The sequence below is a fragment of the Schistocerca gregaria genome, chromosome 7 (genome assembly GCF_023897955.1).
Source record: "Schistocerca gregaria isolate iqSchGreg1 chromosome 7, iqSchGreg1.2, whole genome shotgun sequence".
NCBI lineage: Eukaryota > Metazoa > Arthropoda > Insecta > Orthoptera > Acrididae > Schistocerca > Schistocerca gregaria.
Genome location: NC_064926.1, coordinates 348,414,999 through 348,436,916, shown reverse-complemented (window position 1 = coordinate 348,436,916; position 21,918 = coordinate 348,414,999). Strand labels below are relative to the sequence as shown.

At 38.7% G+C, this 21,918-nt stretch overlaps 1 protein-coding gene across 1 annotated transcript in view; it reads right to left on the bottom strand.

Moving 5' to 3' along the window:
• The window catches only part of LOC126282514 (probable E3 ubiquitin-protein ligase HERC1), a 715,173-nt gene that overhangs the window by 237,576 nt on the left and 455,679 nt on the right, over positions 1–21,918 (bottom strand). The window contains 3 exon segments of the mRNA XM_049982172.1: positions 1,681–1,852; positions 7,944–8,123; positions 14,203–14,352. Coding sequence (XP_049838129.1) covers positions 1,681–1,852; positions 7,944–8,123; positions 14,203–14,352 — 502 coding nt within the window.

The window sequence follows — 21,918 nt, the reverse complement described above, 5'->3', positions numbered from 1 at the left end:
TGTTTTATGTAAGCAGCACACTATGATTTAACGGGGAAAAGAAGGGAACCAGCTGAAAAAAGCTGCTGTCTGAGCACAAAAAAGGTGAAAAGGTGAATATACATCTCTTTACAAGACTGTGAAAGGAAAGTGGGGAACCAGCTGCCTCAATCCTCATTTTGCATTCCTCACCAAAAAACTTGTCATGTGGACATATTTGCACTTCTTTGTGCTGAAAGGGGGTAGCAGGGAGATACCGATGGTGGAAGACAGAAGGAATGGTGCCAATGGGAGAGAAAGAGAGAGAAGAAAGTGATGATGGGAGAGAGAAACTGGGAATGAAAGGAAAAGAAATGAAAACAATAGCAATGGGAACCAAAGAGAGAGAGAGGAGATTGTGACGGTCATAGAGAGACAGTGGCACTAAAAGAGAAAGAGTGATGGATGATGAATGTAGTAGCACTGGGAGCAAAAGAGATAAGAGATGGTGGAGAGATAGAGATAGAGATAGAGATAGAGATAGAGAGAGAGAGAGAGAGAGTTACCCATGTGTTGAAGTTTACCAGTCTAGGGGTCTAAACCCTGAGCAAAGCATCCCCAAGGACATGCGTTGGGAGAAGAGAATGATGGTTGAAGAAAAGACACCCAGCTGTAAGCATAAAAGAGAGAGACTGTGGCAATGAGTGAGAAAAAGACTGGGACAAAGATAATGGCAGTGGGACATAGAGTCAGTGAAACTGCCAGAGAAGTGAGAGAAAGGGATGAAGAAAGTGACAGTGGGAGAGGCACACAGGGGAAAGAGCCAATGGGAGAAATAGGAGACAATAGGACAGAGACATATAGACAGTGGCAGTGAAAGAGAGATGCTGATTGTGAAGGCTTCACTAGAGAGAGAGATTGGGTAAAAGGATTCAGAATGTTTGGTGTTAAAAAACCACGAATACATACACATACTAAAATTTTTGCTGAGGAAAGTCGAAAGAGGATTGGTTCCCCAATTTTCCGTCAGGCTCTTTTAAAGAGGAGAATATCCACCTTTTTTTGTGCTCAGGCAGGAGCAGTTGTCAGATGGTCACCTATATTACATCACTACTTTGATTGAAATAAATAACCAACTACATATTTCAAACAGTAGCTGCATCTCTCCAAAGACATTATGTTTGCCACTATATCATTCTTTTAAACTTACTCTTAATTACTGTTGAAATAAGTATGCTAACGTTTGTACAGCTGCGCAAAACTAACCTTATAATTAGCTTTTACTTCTAGAACAGCCTTTTTTACACACAAACATATTAAATTTTATGGTGCTTGCAGATGGGCATCTGCAGATATTTGCATGGAGAAGGGGTGCAAGACTCTAAAACTGCTATTTTTAAATATTTGCTATTAGTGAGAAGGTCCGTTTTGAGATGAGTAATGTCACAAGAACAGAAGTGTATAGGTAACACAAAAGCTTACTATGTCACTTACATCCCAGAGAACAGATTGTTATCCACTCACTTTTAGAAGTGAGAATTCTGTAATGAATCAAAACTCTGTACTCCAATGCCCCCTCTTCGGACACCTATATGCTTGCATCAATGTTGCCAAAACCTGTACTTCAACAGTAATGGTTCATTGTTTTTCTTAAAATAAATTCCATAAAATATGAGTAAAACTAATTTACTTATAATTCCACTTCAGACTCTAAAGGCTTACCTGACAGATAGAAGGGCAAGTGCACTCATGACTGTGGATCGAGCAACTAGCACTTGAGCGGCCAGTGTTATGCGTTGTAGTGCAGTGATTCGATCCTGTGATGATGATAACTGAGATGCTTGTTTACCTAAATGCTTTTGGCTTGTATCAATTCTTCCCGATCTTGCTGAACCTGTTGAAGATGTTTAACGGTATTGAGTATGAACAATAAAATTCACCTAATGCCTACATCAAAAGTATACCACATATACCACATATAGAAGGTAACAGAATAAGGAAAAATGATTATACTATAGTATTATGTGATTGATTCATTAACTGAACTATACAAAAACACTATAAATATAAAAGAGACACAGAAGAGCAAATGTTATCCAGCTCCAACTGTTAACATTACAAGTGAAGCACTGAGCATCACGAATAGTTTCTGGCACTACTTTCTGGGAAGAAGCAGCAAACACATTGCTCCCTACCATATATATCTCCTGAAATGACCATGACAGTAAAAACCCAAAGTACTACTGGTATAAGGTAGTGTATAAGGTAAGTTTTTGCATATAGGCCTTACAGTCCAGAATCAGAACATTAGTCAGGCCAAATCACTGTGAGCATTGAAGCACTCATCCTGTCGACATCCCAGGTTGAAGAGCCTCATTTGGTAAAACACTATGTACTGCCGCCAGAATATTTCAGTAACCAGCCTGATGCACATCCTCAGCTGAAAGGAATCTTTGATCCTTCACAGTCTTGTTTAAGGGACCCAAGGTGTGACAATCACACGGGGAGAGCTCAGGACTATAGGGTGAGTCTCTGAGTGTCTCCCACCTGATTTGGCACAACTTCTGTGTTACCACATTTGTAATATGGGTTTGTGTGTTACCATGAAGCAGTAACACCCCTTGGTGATGGTTTTTGACAGGCATGCTGCCTCATACACATTCTTTATTTTTTGAAGCATGTCTACTGGTATTTGTCCTTCACCAGCTAAGAAAAGAATAACAGTATGTTGGTCCTGCTTGGACACATTTGTTGTTAATCACCATAGTTCATGTTTCTGAATTTTTCACATGCATGCCAGAAAGACACAAATGCCATCCTAATCTTTTGCTTACATGTTGGTGCTGACATACCCGCATCATAGTTAAACTAGGTTGCATATACACTGCAGCAATGCCCTCAGACAGAAACTTTTTGATCTCCCCTTATATATGGTTGGTCACGGAGTATGCAGGGTGTATCTGAAATTAATGTAGAAAATGAGAGCGCTGGTAGAGTGGATCATAACAAGCATATTTCACATAGCAACCCATATCTGCATCCCTTAGCATATGGTGCTAGGTGTCACTGAACAGTGCCACACACCGCCAAGAGGGGCAAAGCTTTATAATCTTTATTTGAAAACAGTTACAAAAAGAGCTCAAAATTATGCCCTCCTGCTTGAATTTACACCATGCAATGATGCTGGAGTGACTGTCACTCTCTTTCACACAATCCTGGCAAAGTGGAAATTGCATCAGAGGCTGCCGTAATGTGCCATAGCAGCTCTTCGTCAGTCTCAGTGGGTGTTTCATAGGCAACAGATCTCACGTGGTCCAGAAGGCCAAAATCATTGGGTATCAAGTTGGGGAAACATGCAGGCCATGTCACTGGCCCACTGTGCCTATCCAGTTCTCACCAAAGGTTTCATCCAAATGCATTCACATTGCATGTGTGAAAAGCACAGGTGCACCACAGTGTTGTTACCACGTTCGCTGTCGCATGTTGAGTGGAACATGTTCCAAAACCTCTGGCAGAATTTTTTGTAAAAAGTTCAAGTATCTGTATGAGTTCCAGTCACTGGGGAAACATGTAAGGACCAAGCAGATTATCACCTACCACGCCAGCCCAGATGTTGACAGCGAAGCAGTCTTGGTGACCATGAACAAAGGCAGCCTGTGAATTTTCCCTCACACACATGTTGATTGTAGCTGTTGAACAAACCGTCTCATGCCTCACCCATAAAAAGCATAAGGTTCAGAAAGTCCACTTGAATAGCACACCTTTTGCAAAAACCACTGACAGAATCCAATTGATGTGGAAAATCATCTGGATTAAGGGCGCGAACCTTCTGAAGGTGGTTAGCGTGCAAATCACCTTCATGCCATACATGCCAAATTGTGGAATGGCTTACACACACTTCCCATGCAACATGCCACAAGCTTGTTGAGGGTGTGTTTTCTAGCAGTGCCAATGCATCTTCTTCAAGCCCACGTGTATGCACTGGGCATTGGCAACCACGACCATCAAGCCCTCACACCCATAACACAAAATAAATACACTGGGTTTCGAAGTAGGGCTTAAATGCACTGTGCCATTATGAGAATGTGCCAGTGGAGAATTTACCTCAAGTGGATCTGTCTCTCATAAGTACCTGTGCATCCGTCAGTGCATGTGCATGGGTCTGGTAATAGATGATTTGGAAACTGCTGAATGTACAAACATTGGGTAGCATGACCATTTCCATCCACCAACCTGTATGCACAATGCATCTCTGCCCTTCCCTCCCAAGAACAGCGCCTTGTTTCCCGTCTGATCCACACAGTAACAAACACAAGTGAGTCCCCGTATGATGACAAAATTATGCAGGGAAAACTAGACTCTGCAACATGCAGATGTGTTGCCATCTATGCAACAGCTATTAAACAGACATTTGCACAGCCAAAAGCAATGCATTCATGTCCCAGTAAGAGGTGGAAAACCCACAGTGATGTCCTGCTTGGAATATCTGCAGCTATGTCGACTACATCATTTGCAAATAAAGGTCATAAAACTTCTTTATTACATTGATGTCACAAAGACATTGAAATCATTGCCCTGCAGACTCACTACCATGATGGCTAAGATGGCAGGTTGTATACCTAACCTCCTGGTGGTGCATGACACTGTTCAATGACACCTAGCACCATACGCTAAGGGATGCAAATATGGTTGCTTTGTTATGACCCTCTCTACTGGTCCACACATTTTCTACATTTATTTCAGATACACCCTGTATATGTAGGTGTAGATGTAATTCATACATGGTATACCTTCTTGGCACTGTATTGTGCACCGAACTAAAAGGCATATCCAATAACCTGAACATAATAGTTAAGGGATTGCAATGCCTAGTAATAGTTCATTCAGCACTCCTACTTTAAAATGCATGTGACACACCTTTCTGAAGTGAAAAATTAGTTGAATGATAAAGCTGGAGGAAAAAAAATAGTTTATGCCTCTGTGTTGGTTACCCTCCTTCTGGATGGTGGGCAATTAACAGTCATGTTAAGTAGAATTATAGTGGAGGAAAGGGCCTGAGAGTTCTTTTGCTCTTTATTACTTTTCCCACAATTTAATTTAAAACAGGTTGGACCAGGAACTAAATGTTGAAGATAAGAAATTTGTAAATATACACATTCTTGATTTTAAGGTTTTCTCAATTTCCCTTTCCTTACAGAATATTTAATAAATACTAACTGGCCATCTTCATAGACAAAAATGGAGAAGCTAAAGGTGGTTGTGGTGTGAGATTTAACTTTTTGCCACAGGTGTACCAGCTGGATAAGTTATTATGGGAATTGAAGCAGTTACAGTGTCCGACAGCCAGTGGTACATGTAAATGAGAAATACAGGTTTAGTTTTAGGTATAGGGAGGCAGTCTATACAATGAAAAATACCATCAGCATAGTAATAACAGTAAATAATAGGTCCAGGAGGGAGGAAAGGAAATGGCTCATAATGAGGTAGTGTGGACACATAGCTGTAAGAAGCACTTAATACCAGGCAGTGTCATCAATCTGCTGCAATAGTTTTGGCACTTGTCAATAGCTACAGCAAAAATAATTTCCTTCCATACTAAAACAAAATCTACTTTATTGTGCTAAAGGCCATTTGACATTTCCCACTGTCTTGATCCTTTGTTTTCTTTTGGGCATCAGAGTCTACTATTGCTCATAAACTCTTATGAAGACTCTAAATGCATTTGCTGATTGTAGCAGCTGAATCAAATGACCTTGTTTAGTACTGATGCACACAACCTAGTGCACTTTTGCTACCAGACAATTCAGTGTTCAATGTGTCCATGTACTTGTAAATGAAAGCAGGTGTAGCATACACAGATCACAGAAATGTTATATGTAACAATTTAAATTTATTAGCGAAAACAATCAATTATTGACAACATAATTTAACTGGATAGATAAAAAAATTTACTCACAAAGTGGCGGCAGAACACACACATAAAAGATGGCTCTAACTGACAAGCTTTTAGAGCCAGCAGCTCCTTCTTTAGGCAGAAGGGTTGAAGGGGAAGGAAGAGGGGTGAAGGAAAAGGACTGGAGAAGTCTAGGAAAAGGGGTAAATTTCAGGAATGTCACCCAGACCCATGGCACAAGGGGGTTTTCTGGTGACTTACCTGAAATCTACCCCTTTTTCTAGACCTCTCCAGTCCTTGTCCTTCATCCCTCTTCCTTCCCCTTCAACCTTTCTGCCTGAAGAAAGAGGCACTGGCTCTGAAAACTTGCTAATGACAACCCTATTTAAATTTATTGATATTTTCAATAAATACACTATGTGATCAAAAGTATCCGGACACCTGACTGAAAATGACTTACAAGTTCATGGCGCTCTCCATCGGTAATGCTGGAATTCAATATGGTGTTGGCCCACCCCTAGCCTTGATGACAGCTTCCACTCTCGCAGGCATATGTTCAGTCAGGTGCTGGAAGGTTTCTTCGGGAATAGCAGCCTATCCTTCAAAGAGTGCTGCACTAAGAAGAGGTATCAATGTCGGTCAGTTAGTCCTGGCATGAAGCTGGCATTCCAAAACATCTCAAATGTGTTCTATAGGATTCAAGTCAGGACTCTGTGCAGGTCAGTTCATTACAGGGACGTTATTGTCATGTAACCACACCACCACAGGCCGTGTATTATGAACAGGTGCTCAATCATGTTGAAAGATGCAATCACTATCCCCAAATTGCTCTTTAACAGTGGGAAGCAAGAAGGTGCTTAAAACATCAATGTAGGCTAGTGCTGTGATAGTGCCATGTAAAAAAACAAGGGGTGCAAGCGCCCTCCATGAAAAACATGACCACATCATAACACCACCACCTCCGAATTTTACTGTTGACACTACACAAGCTGGCAGATGATGGTCACAGGGCATTTGCCATACCCACACCCCGCCATCAGATCGCCACATTGTGTACCGTGATTTGTCACTCCACACATTTTTCCACTGTTCAATCGTCCAATGTTTATGCTCCTTACACCAAGCAAGGCGTCTTATGGCATTTACCAGCATGACGTGTGGCTTATGAGCAGCCGCTCGACCATGAAATCCATGTTTTCTAACCTCCTGCCTAAATGTCATAATACTTGCAGTGGATCCTGATGCAGCTTGTAGCTCCTGTGTGATGGTCTAGATAGGAGTCTGCCTATTACACGTTACGAGTCTCTTCCAGTGTCGGCAGTTTCTGTCAGTCAACAGATGAGGTCGGCCTGTACACTTTTGTGCTGTAAGTGTACCTTCATGTTTCCACTTCACTATCGCATCAGAAACAGTGGACCTAGGGATGTTTAGGAGTGTGGAAATCTCATGTATGGACATATGACACAAGAGACATCCAATCACCTGACCACATTCGAAGTCTGTGACTTCTGCAGAGCTCCCCATTCTGCTCTACTACTGAGGTCACTTATATGGAGTACCTGGAAATAGGTGGCAGCACAGTGCACGTAATATGAAAAACATATGTTCTTGTAGGTGTACAGATACTTTTTATCACATAGTGTATATTCTTTGTTACTAATTACGTAGCATTTGAAAGATAAGATTTGTAACAACTAGATAAAATGAATATCAGTCTGAAGTTGTACACTATCTTCTGATTTCAAATGAAACAGCTATTCCTGTTACCCCCCCATACCATGAGTATTCTTAGCATGTATGGTGAATAGCTTTGCTGCTGTTGTCTACAAACACCAAAACATTTCAGTGTTTAGCTCAGTTCTTTAGGATTTGAGCAAATACAATACAATGGTAGTAACTGAAAAAACTATAAAAATTAAACTACAATTTTTAGGCTATTAATAAAAATTCTGATTACTTTCTCACAGACAGGTTCTGTTATTCTGTTACTAAATCCTGAAATAATGAAACTAAAGGATTACGAGTAGAAAATTAAGGCATAAAAGTCCTACATAAAGGAAAACTTATGTACAGAAGAGAATAAATTTACCACCTGACATTTGGTTTGCAACATCCGCAGTAACTTGAGGCACAGAATTTGCACCTAATGGATCAGGCTCAGTGAACTGTAATGGCTCTGGTACTTCAGATCGTTCACCACTTAAAAGTTTCATAAAAACTGCTTGTAGACGGCTTATCTGTTCCAAGTTCCCAGCATCAAAGCCATCATCTTCTAAAAAGAAACATACAAATTAAATTTCAAAACAAAAAAATAGTTCCCATATCTTGACTTACTTATTCACAGTTTAATTTGTTGTAATAGTGGACATACATAATCGGAGCTTAGCAGTTCTATGTAACTTTCAAATGAGATGCTTGCATATAAGTAACAGTCACTTTAAAAACAACAGTTTATTTCCATGAATGGTGTATCATTTATCATTATTGCCATCACTACCATCATCATCAATCATTGAATCCAATAAGCACGTGCAGTTGGACATAATCCTCTTCCAGTTTGTAACATCCATCTTAGTTCACTATATTATTCACTATTGTAGAGGAATTTACAACATCTCTGAGGGGACATAGTGGTACCACCCAGTAGTTGGCACAACATTACTGTCAACCACTCTGGCATCGCTACTCTGACTGATCTGTCCATCAGGAGTGCACTCTAACAGGTCCATACCAGAATATTCATCATTTTGAGCACCACAGCTGACACTAATGTTAATGATTAAAGAACACCAACTCAGCTGAATTATTACACATTTATTGTGTTACAATCGGTTTCATTCTTAGCACCTGTTCAGGTTGCTGAGTTGTTTTAAAGTCATGACATAAATGGTATGATTGCCGTATGTAATGTTAAAAGACCAAATCCAGAAACATTGATCACAAACATTCTGCCAACTTCCTGGCAGAAGTACGGCGAGCACTCGCAGCATACAGTAAACTGTCCACACAGGGTTGCTTTCTTAGGTGGCCCTGCTTCTGATGGGATAGGACATGCCTGTGACGAGACTGGAACAGAATGTGGTGGGTGAGTGCACAAGATAAATCTTGTACCTGGGTCTTTCACAGGGCTATGACCCCTGGGATAAGAGATTAGGGTAGACATGTCATAAGTATGAAACAGGACATTTCGTGGATAGGGTGGGTGGCAGATATCATTTCAGATGTAGTAGTAAGAAAACTGGGGAGGATGTTCCTCATTTCAGAGCATGAAGAAATGTAGCCAGAACCATGGTTATGACTAAATTGTTCCAGTTCAGAATAATAAGGTGGAGTGCTCATTTGCAGCTGGTTAGTGGGGATGATTAGAGATTAGAGAAATGTACAGACATGGCACGGGAGATCTGCCTATGGGCTGCGTTTGGAGGGTAATGTCCATATCTGAACACCTTGTCAAGTCCTTCTGCATTCTGAGCAAATGATTGTTTATCACAGTAGGTGTACTGTTCATAAGTGGCTAGACAGCATAGGAGACACATTTCATTGAGGAACAAGTAATAGCTATCAAATTACGGGTACTGTTGGCAACTGGTTTGTGTACTCCACATAGCAACATGGAATACAGAAGTGACCCCTATAAAGTTATATAAATTTATTTACTCTTGATGACAGTGACATAAGATAGCCTTCTTGTAAATTTATTTTTATTGATACCACAGTAAGAGTGACATAATTATTTTATGTTTACTATTGTTATCATTTCGATCAAAGATGGGAACCAATGAAAGTTTATTTCACCAGTAACTCTTCATTATACATAAATAGACTTCCCTTAGAAAGTTTTGAATCTGCAGAATGAGGAAGGAATGTCTTGGCCCTGAATACAGATAATGAAGATATCATCAATTAACCAGAGAAGGAATTTAAGAGGGTTACAAACGATTCCTGTGGATTGTCCACACTGTCTCATAAAAACATGAATGCACTGGACTTGCTGGAACTGTTACTTTTTACTGTCGTTCCTGCTGTTCCCACTTCCAGATAACCTGAATTAACAGAAACTATTTGTTCTATAGATAACATAATTGATACCACAATGGAAAACACAAATAACAATATCTGCAAATATATTGCTGGCCCAATACCAAAGGGGTAAAGGAGTAACTTTATCATGTTCAGACTTCAGATAAAACAAGTGATTATTATACCAACACAAAGTCCAAACAGCAATCCATGCGGAAGCATTATTTAAATTCAATAAAGCTGCATAGTTCAGACAATGAAATCTACACAGAAAATTACCACACCCATGTTTTCAGATTCAAATGGTTCGAATGGCTCTAAGCACTATGGGACTTAACATCTGAGGTCATCAGTCCCCTAGACTTAGAACTACTTAAACCTAACTAACCTAAGGACATCACACACAACCACGCCCGAGGCAGGATTCGAACCTGCAACCATAGTAGTCGCGTAGTTCCGGACTGAAGCATCTAGAACCGCTCAGCCACAGTGTCCGCCCATGTTTTCAGACTGAATTGTTGTGTACTCTTGGTCAATTTAAAGAAACTGTCAGTATTAGTAACATCTGAAGCGCACTGTCAAATACTTTTGAAATTATGATGTGCTGTTCAATACTCACACATTTTGTGCATACCATGAAAGCTAACGTAAATAATTTCTGTTACCTGATGATGATCGATACCTAATGGCGATCAATTGAGTGTAACTGGCACTGAATAAAGGTTTACAAGGCTGTGTCCAGAAAGTAAAGTGAATGATTTTTTTCCTGCCAATCAAGAAGGTTGCAGCACTGTGACTGGTGAGTGGAAAGATGGTGGATGGTATTGGGAAGGCAACACATTCCTTGCCTGTTGCCCGCTGGCTGTTGCCCAATATGGATTACTCATAGTGTGTACCTGTGTTTAAGTGACACATTGGGAGATTAAAATGCCACTATTCATTGAACAGTGATAGGTCATTAAATTTTGTGTGAAGCTAGGGAAATCAGGCAGAGTGGCACATGAAGACTTCTCCAAAGCCAAAAAAGGCAAAGATGATGAAATCCCACATGAAGATGATACTCATCATCTGTTTTGATTCCAAAGACACTTTCTACTCAAGAGTCTGTGAGATGTGAAAAAACTGTCAACAGCAAATTTGAAAGACTCTGAAATTGGGCACTTCGCATCACGAAGGAGATTAGTGGAAATTGGCGACTCAATCAAGACAATGACCATCTCACACTGCCTTCGATGTTAGTATGTTCCTGGCCAGGCATGGTGTCACAACATTGACCCAGCTATGATACAGTCCCAATCAGGCACTAGCAGATTTCTTTTTGTTTCCTCGAATAAGAAGAACCTTAAAGGGCCATTATTTAGGGATGGTAAATGCTGTGAAGGCCACTGCAATGAGATGTTCCAGAAAGCCTATCAGAGTTGTCCGACTCACTGGTAAACATGTATTGATGCCAAAGGGTGCTATTTCAAAGAATACCAAACATCTGTACTTTTATTTTTAAAGAATTGTTCTTTATGGATTTATTCAACTTCATTTCCAGACACACTCCATGTTTCAACTTCAGCTTTAGGGCGCTCTAACATATGACTTACTTCAATTGTACTTAACTGATGATGTGGATAATATAAAGAAAAAAAAAGAGAGATTTCTATCCACTGCAAAGATGACATGTTGAGTTGCAGAGCCAGGCACAAAAAAAGACTGATACACTAAAGCTTTCGTGGATGCGTGACCCCCCCCCCCCCCCCCCCCCCCTACACACACACACTAATGAGGAGATTAGTGTTTAACATCTAACATCCTATCAACAACGAGGTCATTAGAGGCAGAGCACAAACTTGGATTGGGGAAGGATGGAGAAATAAATTGGCTATGCCCTTCCAAAGGAACTATCCTGGCACTTTCTTGGAAAACCACGGAAAACCTAAACCTGGATAGTTGGACACAGACTTGAATTGTCGTCCTCCCAAATGTGAGTCCATTATGCTAACCACTGCACTACCTCACTTGTTCACACAAGCAATCACACCTCACACACACATGAATGTCATCTCTGGCAGATCAAATGATGGAAAGTCCACATTGGAATATCAACAATATTATGAAAAGGATTGATTCTGGCTGGAATGGCAGAAAATAGTCAACATGTGTGCATGAGGTGTGCTTGCTGTGTGAATGTGTGTGTAAGGTTTTTTCCCCCCTTTTCCAAAGAAGGCTTTTGCTGAAAACTGAATGTGCAACAGTCTTTTTGTTGTGCCTGTCTGCAAGTCAACATTTCATTTTTATCATGAGTAGCACTCATATTTTTTCTTATATTCTTGATATTCCAACTGCAGTTTCTATTGTTTGATGATGCGGATAGCTGATCCTCCCTCTTTCAGCTTAAAGCACTTATCTCCCATCAATTGACTATCACCTCTTCTACACCCTAAGAAATGGCTTGCCTTTCAATGTTCTGAAGAAAGTGAAGTGCTGTGAAGTTCAGTTCTGGACTGTCTGAACTCCCATATGATGATGTGTACTTTTTAATTTCTTGTGGCATAATGAATAATCCATTAAAATATGGGCAAGCAGTCATGCAAATACTACTTATGATATTTGGGCCACAGACTGTCTTGCCATCCTCTGAGCCAGTAGCTGCAATCACTCTTCACAAATAAAATGAGTCCTTAAGACCTCTGTGCACAGGGCACACTGTATATCCATTATGATAATTTGCAAGAAGAGCTCACACACCTCAAGAGCATTTTTAAGGTGAATGGATATTTCCGGGGGGGGGGGGGGGGGGGGGGGGGGAAATTGCATAGCATTGAATATGCATCCTAGAATGAAAGTACAAGACCTGAAAGAAGAAAGTAGTACTTTCAGATCAAGAGTGTTTTTGCCTTATGTGGGTGCTCTTTCTTCGAAAATAAGCCATATTCACAAACACTGTGTTAAGGTGATCTTCCATCTCATATGAAGATTGCAGCCTTATTGGGTTCTGTGATGGATGATTTATTGCTTCGTAAAGTGGGCGTGTATCAGATTCCTTGTGGAAATGGTGATGTTTCGAACGTAAGTCAGACAACATGCACCGTTCATGGGAGAGGCATGGAACACTGAAAATACACATGTTTACCACAGCCAGCCAAGTCAGCTATGACAGAGCATTGTATAGATATGGGTCATTCAATGAACTACAGTGACATGAAGGTTTTAACATACACTTCTTCCTTTTGGAATTCTGTTTTCAAGGATCCCATAGAAATTAGATTCTCCAATAGCTTAACAAATAGAGACAATGGTTTTAATTTGGATAGGGCATGGAATCCAGCTCTTGATGTAATTCAATTGCATAAAGGTTGTCAAGGTGTTGCTGCCACTAAATACACATCGAAAAGTGAATTGAATGTCTCAATGCTATCACCACAGGCAGCATATGTGTAAGTGTACCTCTTTGTCACTGACCAGCATCAGTGACACTCCTGCACCATACCACTGTGGTGGAGTATATAAGGCCACACTTGGCACCTTGCTGTCAGTCTTGTGACTCACCCTGAGGACGGCTGCACAATATGCAGCTGAAATATCAAAGTTAGTAGTAGTAATTGCATGGCTGCATGCCCAAAATTTAATGGATTACACATATGATGAAGCTTTACGTGCAGCATTTAAAAAACCAGTTCTTTGACACCAGAAGTGTAGGAGCTGAATGAAAAATGTGTACAGGTTTTACATGGCACTTTTCAAAACCTTTGGTAATTTATCTTGGACCATCTTCCACCGTCCCTCCAATATGGCTCCATTCAATGTAAAAATCAGCTGTGTCATATTTGGAGTCACTAGGATAAGAGGAAAGGGTGGAGCCATGCATTCAGTTTTGTAAAATACAGGGACAAAAACAAACTTCACAAAGTATTACTTCTGATTAATAAATTCACTAATTATCTAATGTATACAGGTTGCTTGCTCCCATTTCCTTAACTGAATAAGTCATCATTTCATTCACATAGGTTGAATGGTGTAGTGAAGAGTTGAAACAGTTAGAATGTAGTGCCAAGAACAAATAAAGTGGTAACTGTGCTTTGTCTTTCATATTAAATGCTGATAATGTATGTTCATATGATGACCAATATGGATATGGGTTTATAACATAACAAACATTTCTGCTCGATGACACTCAAGAGTGTCACAGGCAAAATACACATATGAAGCACAACTACATACCTGAACTTCGATGGTGATCCAATTAAGCAACAAGTATGAAATGTAATGGTATTTGTACACACATAATGGATTTCTAAGAAATAAACTTTATCTCAAGCATAACAGTATAATACTGTAAATACCTTCTTCTTGAATGGGATCTGTACCCATAAGATCAGGAGCCAAGCTCTGAGCTGCGTTAGAGGGTGTCCCAGAATCCGGAAATTTTGGTGACGTATACATATTTAAACGATATATTGCTTCACACTCACTGCATAGGATGTAATTTGTACCTAAAATTAAATAAATGAATTGAATCAGGTATAAAAAGTTAAAGTTTTCAGTTTGAACTGATATTACTGTTTGAAATGCATAATTTCGGAAAATGAATACACATTTTCTCAACATTTATCTCATTTCTGATAGGTAAAAAAATCTGTGCACCACATATGTTACTACTCAAGTTCAACAAGTGATGACAAAAGATTTTATTATATTTTTCCTTAATTTCTATCCTTAATTTCTGATTTCCTTTTCCCAAAAATATCCTGATCGTTACTGTCATTACATCTTTATCTATAAGAAAGGTTGTCAATTGCTCTCTTTCCACACACAAATTTCTCTAATTTGTTCTTGTAATATGTTTCTTTAAAAATGTCATCTTACCTTTATTTTATGAACCTGATGATGGTCACACAAATGAAACTGGCTGTGTAAATAAAGTATTTTACTAGAAGCTCAAGGAGGTAATACAACATTTTTTCAAACACATAAGGGCTGTGGGGTATCACATCCTGAAAATGTTACTCGAGCTCTATTGGCATGTTGGTTCTCATAATTTTTAGAATAAGATTTGTGAAATGTACAGTACTTTCCTTGCTGGGTTTTCCAGTGGAGTTTGATGAGAATTTCTGTGACATTCTTGTTCTGAGTTAAAATACCCATGAAGAAGTTCACAGCTAACCTGCCGAGCCTACTTGGTAATGGCCCCAACTAATAAACAGTACTCAACAATAATTTAAGGTTCTTTGGATAAATCACAGTATGACTCTAGCTTTCTTTGTACTAAAAGTATATCAGGCATTTGCCTTTATTTATATATAATTCTGTTCTTAACAGGAAGATGTTATCATAACATAATAATAATTAGACAGGATCTTTTTACTAATGAATTTTATAAGTGACATATCAGACAACTTGTCAGTTCTTTAATTCAGTTTGTAGACAACCAACTATACACAATAGAGTCATGCTGTTAGAAAATGGTTACTTATGTGAAAAGAGTTGAAAATGATCCGCATGTGGTGAAAATATATAAAGGGTTTTGCAGGAGGAACAGTAAATATTTTATATGGTAATACAAATTAATTGAAACGGAACATTCCAAATAATATATGTCCAATAATTTTGGTTACAGACATACAGCCATTAGAATGCATTCCAAACAAATACTCAGAGAAGATGTTAAGCAAAGACAAATGATTAAGTTCAAAGTAATTTTCATAAATTCTCCTAAACACTTCAATCCACTTTCAAATTTATTGTAATCTGTCCAGCTGCATCAATGAATCACTGAATATATGTCTCTGGTAAGGTCACCAGGTATGGCACAGAAGAATACATCCACCAGCCCAAGGTCATGTGGCAAAATGTCTGTGGCAGATTTAAGGGTTGCTGCAGACCGCCATGGTCTCACTTGTCAAGCAGCTAATGTTTACAGCTAGGTCTCCAGCGTATTTATTGACAGCATCCATGTGCTATGTGGTTTTTTCCAGGACTGTGATTTGAACTTTGTTGTTAGCTACTGATGATGTTTGACTAGTGCACAGATTTGCCTATCTGCCTAATGTCAGACTCTTTTTCCCTCTCTGTTTGACTGATGGTTGGGTTTTCCATGAAAGAAATGATGGCATACGGGTGCATCGAGAGTGTGGTTCATACTAAGCCTTCCCAGTCAAACCTACAAACAGCACTGATGTGTCAGTTATTCAACAAACATTCAAAATACAATACCAATCACAAGGTAACCCACTCCAGAAGTCCTCTGTTTTCAGTTTTTCCAGAAGAGGGTAACTATTAGTTTATGTGATTTAATTGTAAGTAAGTTGTGCTTTGTAAAAACTGTGTTGCTGAAGAAGCAGAATTCTACTGACACTGCCATGTGCAACTCCTTGGATGTAATCTTGCAGTTCTTTTATGAGGGCAGCACTATTCATAGTCCAATTGATAAATATGTCTCCTATGTTATTTTTTATTGGTAAAATTTTCTGTTCAACCATATGCATGTGCAAAAACATAAAGAGTTAATTAACAGGGAGCTTGGTGACCAAGAAACATGACCATTTCTGTCTGTCCACCTACCATAGAGGATTGTATTTAGGACTTGCCACCTGACAACTTGTATGTGCAGAGGCCCATCATGCTGGCAGAACATAGCCACCCTTGAAGCCAAAGGAATTTTTTTTCAATAACGCTGCTAGCTTGTTTGCAAGAATGCCTAGATTGCAGGGCCCTGTACAACAATGCCGTAATTCCAGGCACTCAATCAACTGTTTGTCTATCCTATCACATCATACATTCACATCAAAACATTCTTGAAAATATATGTTCATGATGTGAGTTACAAGTGTTATTGAGTTTACTCAGAAAGTGTACAAAAATTTACACATGAAGCTTGTCAATGTTGTGTGAAGGCTAAGCAGCATTGCACCATCAACATGAAATACAATAGTCTGTAAATGAAGAATACCGAAGCAGTATGTTTTGAATGAGGAAACAGCAAATGAAAATGAGTGCTTGACATTGGTTTCCAGGACAGAAAAACGATCTGATGAAATGGATAAAATAACCTCATGTTTCAAATATTCCAACTTATGGTATTGTGGTTCATGTTAAAGAAACATATTTGCCACAAAAGTTGGACTTGCAGATTTCAAAGTATCCAATTTTTGGATAAAAAAAAGTCAACAAATAGACACAATTTATCGTATAAATTGTTCAAGGTGAGGATAGAAACAAACATTGACACTCTTCACTCATAGGAAAACTCTCTTCCATCAATCATAGAAAAGTGAAGTCCCAATTATGTTTTTAATGCAGGTGAAACGGGCTTATTTTTTCACCTTCTGCCTGACAAAACTCTCGAGTTCAGAGGAGAAAAATGCCATGGCAGAAAAACTAGTAAAGAGGGGCTAACTGTTTTATTATGTTGCAATAAATGCAAAACAGAAACGTTTATGGCACTTTTAAGTAGAAAGGCAAAGAGTCCACAATGCTTTCAAAATGTGTGGGCATTACTATGAAAATATACATCCAAAGCAAATGTATGAGTAACAACTATCACATCTGAAAAATTCTTGCATGCCTGGGATGCAAGGATGGGTGTTAGTAATAGGAAAGTCCTCCTGTTTACTGACATGTATGCAGCACACTCTCAAGATATGTTATAGGTACATTATGTAAATGTAGTGTTTTTTTCCTCCCAGTTATACAATCCAACTTCAGCCAGTTGACCAAGGCATTATACAAGGCCTGAAACAAAAACACAGGAAGATTATTGTACAGAAGATACTGTCTTGATACTGTAATCCAAAATGATCCATCTTAGTTGCTATGCATTTCGTAAGAAGTGCCTGCAATCTCTGCACGAAAACACAATCTCAATCTGTTTCAAGAAAGCTGGTATTTATTGGATACTTACAGAAGATACACCAGAGAATAAAGGGACTGCAGCTGAACAATGGCAGCAATTAATGGAGCAAGAAGAAAACACTGACTACCTTAGCTTCAATGAAAATGTTAAATGTGAGAATGTGATGAATGTGCTGCCGTCTGTCAGGCTATGACAACTAATGAAGCCTTGCGGGATCAGACAACAGAAAAACAAGACAAAATTGTAGACAAGGATGAACCAAAAACTTTGCCTGTTCCTACAACATCAAAAGCTAGTGAAGCAATGGACACAGTTAACTGTTATGTTTTGAGTTCTGAAGTCAATGAAGAGGTAGTGAACACATTAACCCTCGCATTAGCAAGCATGGTATTCTGACTACCCCATGTTGAATTATTCGCTATTATAATTTTATCGGGAGAGCTACATACTTACTGTGTCAAGTCTTTGTCTTAAAATGATTGAAAGTGTATTCACACTCTCGACTGATCCATTTTTTTATAGTTATGGTTTCTTATTTGTTATAAATGAAGGTTTTAGGAAATATTTCTCTCATTCTCTTTGTTATTTAATTTTTCCATTGTAGAGTTCCAATAAGAAATAAATTCTGAACGAATTTTTGTCCAATAGGAACAAAAAAGTTTGTTCTTTAATTTTGGACATCACGAATCACTTTACTGCAGTTTCCTATGTTTCTAAAATGGGCAATTTGGTAATCTTATTCTCTATACAACATCATTAGTGGCAAGTGATTGTTGAAGTACGTGAATACAAACCATATACACTCCATTACAATAAAACTTGATGAGTGAATGGAGAAAAAATGACAAGAGAGGACAGATGTGATAAAGGAAGATGGCAGTACCTGCTAAGAATTTTCATGGAGACAGTAGAAACTGCAACACTATATGCATATATTCCATACACACAAAGATTTTTTGAGTGACAGGACAATAATCGGGAAGGACAAAAACTCTTCATGTTTTTGCTGGCATTTTGAAAAGGCAACTTGGAGGAACGAGCTAGAAATATCAACATTCTCCATAAGGATGTATAAGATACACTGAAAGCATTTGGTTTTGAAATTCTGACAATAGTGGTCCACGATCCAACACCAGTGTTCCAAGTTACCAGCACCATGGCAATGTCAAGATTGCAAGAGGAACGAAGACTGGAAAACAAGATTCTGTTGTGGAATGCACAAGAAATCTCTTTGTAATATCCACAGAACAGGAACTGTAACTGTGAAGTACACATTGTGGAAAAATGCACTTGAATGAACAGTTCAAAAATGCCATTTGTTATTTTGAGGTCACGTGCTAGTGTACTAAACTGGCAGTGAAAGATATTGAATTATGCTAAATTTATTGTACTTTGCATCCCTGCTCAGATTAAAGACTAATAATAATTTGAAAAACTGTATTTAAATAAAAAATAAAGCTATTCATTCAAAATAACAGAATCTAAAAACAAATATCTTCTCTGAACAGCTTCAATGTCTTCCTTTAATCTGCCCAAGTGTGGATCCCAAATGCTCTAACAATATTCAACAATGAGTCACACTAGTATCCTATGTGTGGTCTCCTTTACAGATGAGCCACACACTTCCAAAAAATTCTCCCAATAAACTTAAGTCGATAATTTGCCTTCCCTACTACAATCCTTGTACGCTCACTGCATTTCATATCACTTTGCAATGTTACGTCTAGATATTTAATCAATGTAATTGCATCAAGCAGCACACTACTAAAGTCTGCTTCGTGTTGAAAGGCGGCCCAATTTTCAGTCGTTCTGCGCATCCCCCTTTCCTAGCCTCTGGCAGGCAATAATATTCATTCTCTTTCTGAGTGTCTAGCAGTGAGTTACAGCTAGACAGTGAGAATCTGGTTCCTACATGGTGCACTGTTGTTGTACTTAGCGACAACTGAATTATTCATTCAACTGTCTGTTCTGTTTTCTTTTTTTCTTTTTCTTGTAGCAGTATAGATGTGAATTTTTATCTGTAAATGTTTAAGTGTGATTAAGAAAAAAAAGGGGGGGGGAGGTGGGTGATGGCAATAAAGGTGAAGTGTTTCACAGTCAGGTGAGGGAGCTTTTTACCAAATTTATAACTTTCTCAAACATGAATTCAAAAGCAATCCTACTGCCGACATTTGAAAACACAAGAATGGACTCCAGAACCATGTAATGGTACCAAGAGATTTGTAAACAAAAGTGTCAGAGCTGTAAGCACCATAGAAAAGGTTGGTTTCATGTTGCCTCGAAAGCATCGAAATCACAATGAACCTGTAAAGTAAATGGACGGTTTTAACAATGATGTTTTAGAGTGATCCATGTGAATGATGAATGCCCGACATCACAAAACTGTGTTACAGTTATGTAGGAGAAAATTAGCTTCGATGGTAAGCACTTCATCAATGTAAGGAAATTTGAAGGTAATTGGTTCCTGATATGTTAAGAAGAGAGTTTTTAGTTCAAAGAAGTGACTTAGTTGCAGCACGAACTGCATCCCATATAAAGATTCATGATACAAGATGATGAGGTAGTTCAACATTGCATTAGCTTGATGACACACAGGCCAATTAGAATCATTCCAGAAGGATCTGCTGGAAAATGGGTGATGGTACAGGCGGTTTTAAAGTTTTCATAGAAGTAGATTCTCGGATGATTATTCTGCATGCTGACTCTTCTTCTGGTTTTGTTTCTGAGAGTAAACTTGTATTTATGTGTAAGCAAAACAGCAGTGACTACCATTCAGAAATGAACTCTGTCAATTTTGTGATGTGATTCACAATTCAGGTCATACTTTGCTTCGAAGTCGGTCATTGCCAGTTACAATTCAACTGTTACAGAGAAAAAACCACGTATAAACACGAAAAAATGGATATTTTTTCCCTGGCTTAAAAAATAAAAATATTAAGTATAGTATAAACTAGACTTGTGCCGACCTCCTGCAGCTTGTTAATTTAAACAAGTATGTGACAGAACATGCAAACGTGACTTCCTTGCACACGAATGGGGGGCCACACAGTTTTCCGTTTACAAATGTGTCACTGTCAGTGTAGCCCTATGGAATTAATTTGGGGAAAGGATATGGCTATATTGGAGGGGGGGGGGGGGGGCGCATTCAAGATTAGATTCACTGCATCACTTGCGCATGAGGCAATAGACAACATGCCACCTGTAGCATGTGCACAGTCTGTGTGGCATGCTGACAAGTTTGACAGGGAAGTGATGATGGATATAAGCTTTGAACCTGTCATCTTAAATTTACAATCAGATTGTTCAGAAACAGACTCAAGTAGAAGTGATGGTGATATTATTATACATACTTTTAAACAAAGTAATAATATGTCTTAGTTTTAAAGACTTGTGGCGTTGTCAACATAACAGTTACATACGTAATACTGAGAACTTCCTAGCCTTTTTGATTAGGACTTCGTATCCTTTGAATTATGCAGAGTATAATGTTCAATATATTGCCCAAGGAGAAGTTAAGCTTCCCCCACCACGTTGTAAGCTCTAATAACAAGTGAGAATGCAGCTGGATAAAGTCATTGAAAGTCTAATATTTCCAAATGTAGACTCCTTTCATTTTCAAGACACGAACTAAATGAGACTCTAAAATTACAGTAACTGTTACTGGTCGAGATATTGGTGTTATCGGTCATCATTCCCTGGAGTTATTCACAGATGATGGTTAATTGTTTGCTTGTTCAATAGACTATAAATGCTGTCTCTCACTGTAATGTCAAACAAGTTAGTTTACACTCACAATGCCCGTTAACAGCGAAAAATATGACAACTTACTGACCATTTTTATGGTAGTCTTTTCATTAGTCTTTACTACCACTAATTCTTTTTAATGCGCAGAAATTGCAGTTAACTACAGTCAAACACATCAACACACATTTTAAAAATTCTATTGAGCAGAAGCAGCTGTGAAGCAAATGTAATGATTTTGGTTTGTGCTCGAAGTTCATTTTAATGTATATTAAATTTTTACTTATAATACAGATCGCAATAAATGACAATTATTGTAAGCAGTTTCAATGATACTATCATTAGACAATTGTCATTTTGAGAACAATTGTACTTCACATCTTCACAATGCTGTGTCAGCTGTTCTCGCCTCTCGACATCATGCAGAGCAAATCTGTGGAGCAGCGGACACAATGTCATCAAGACA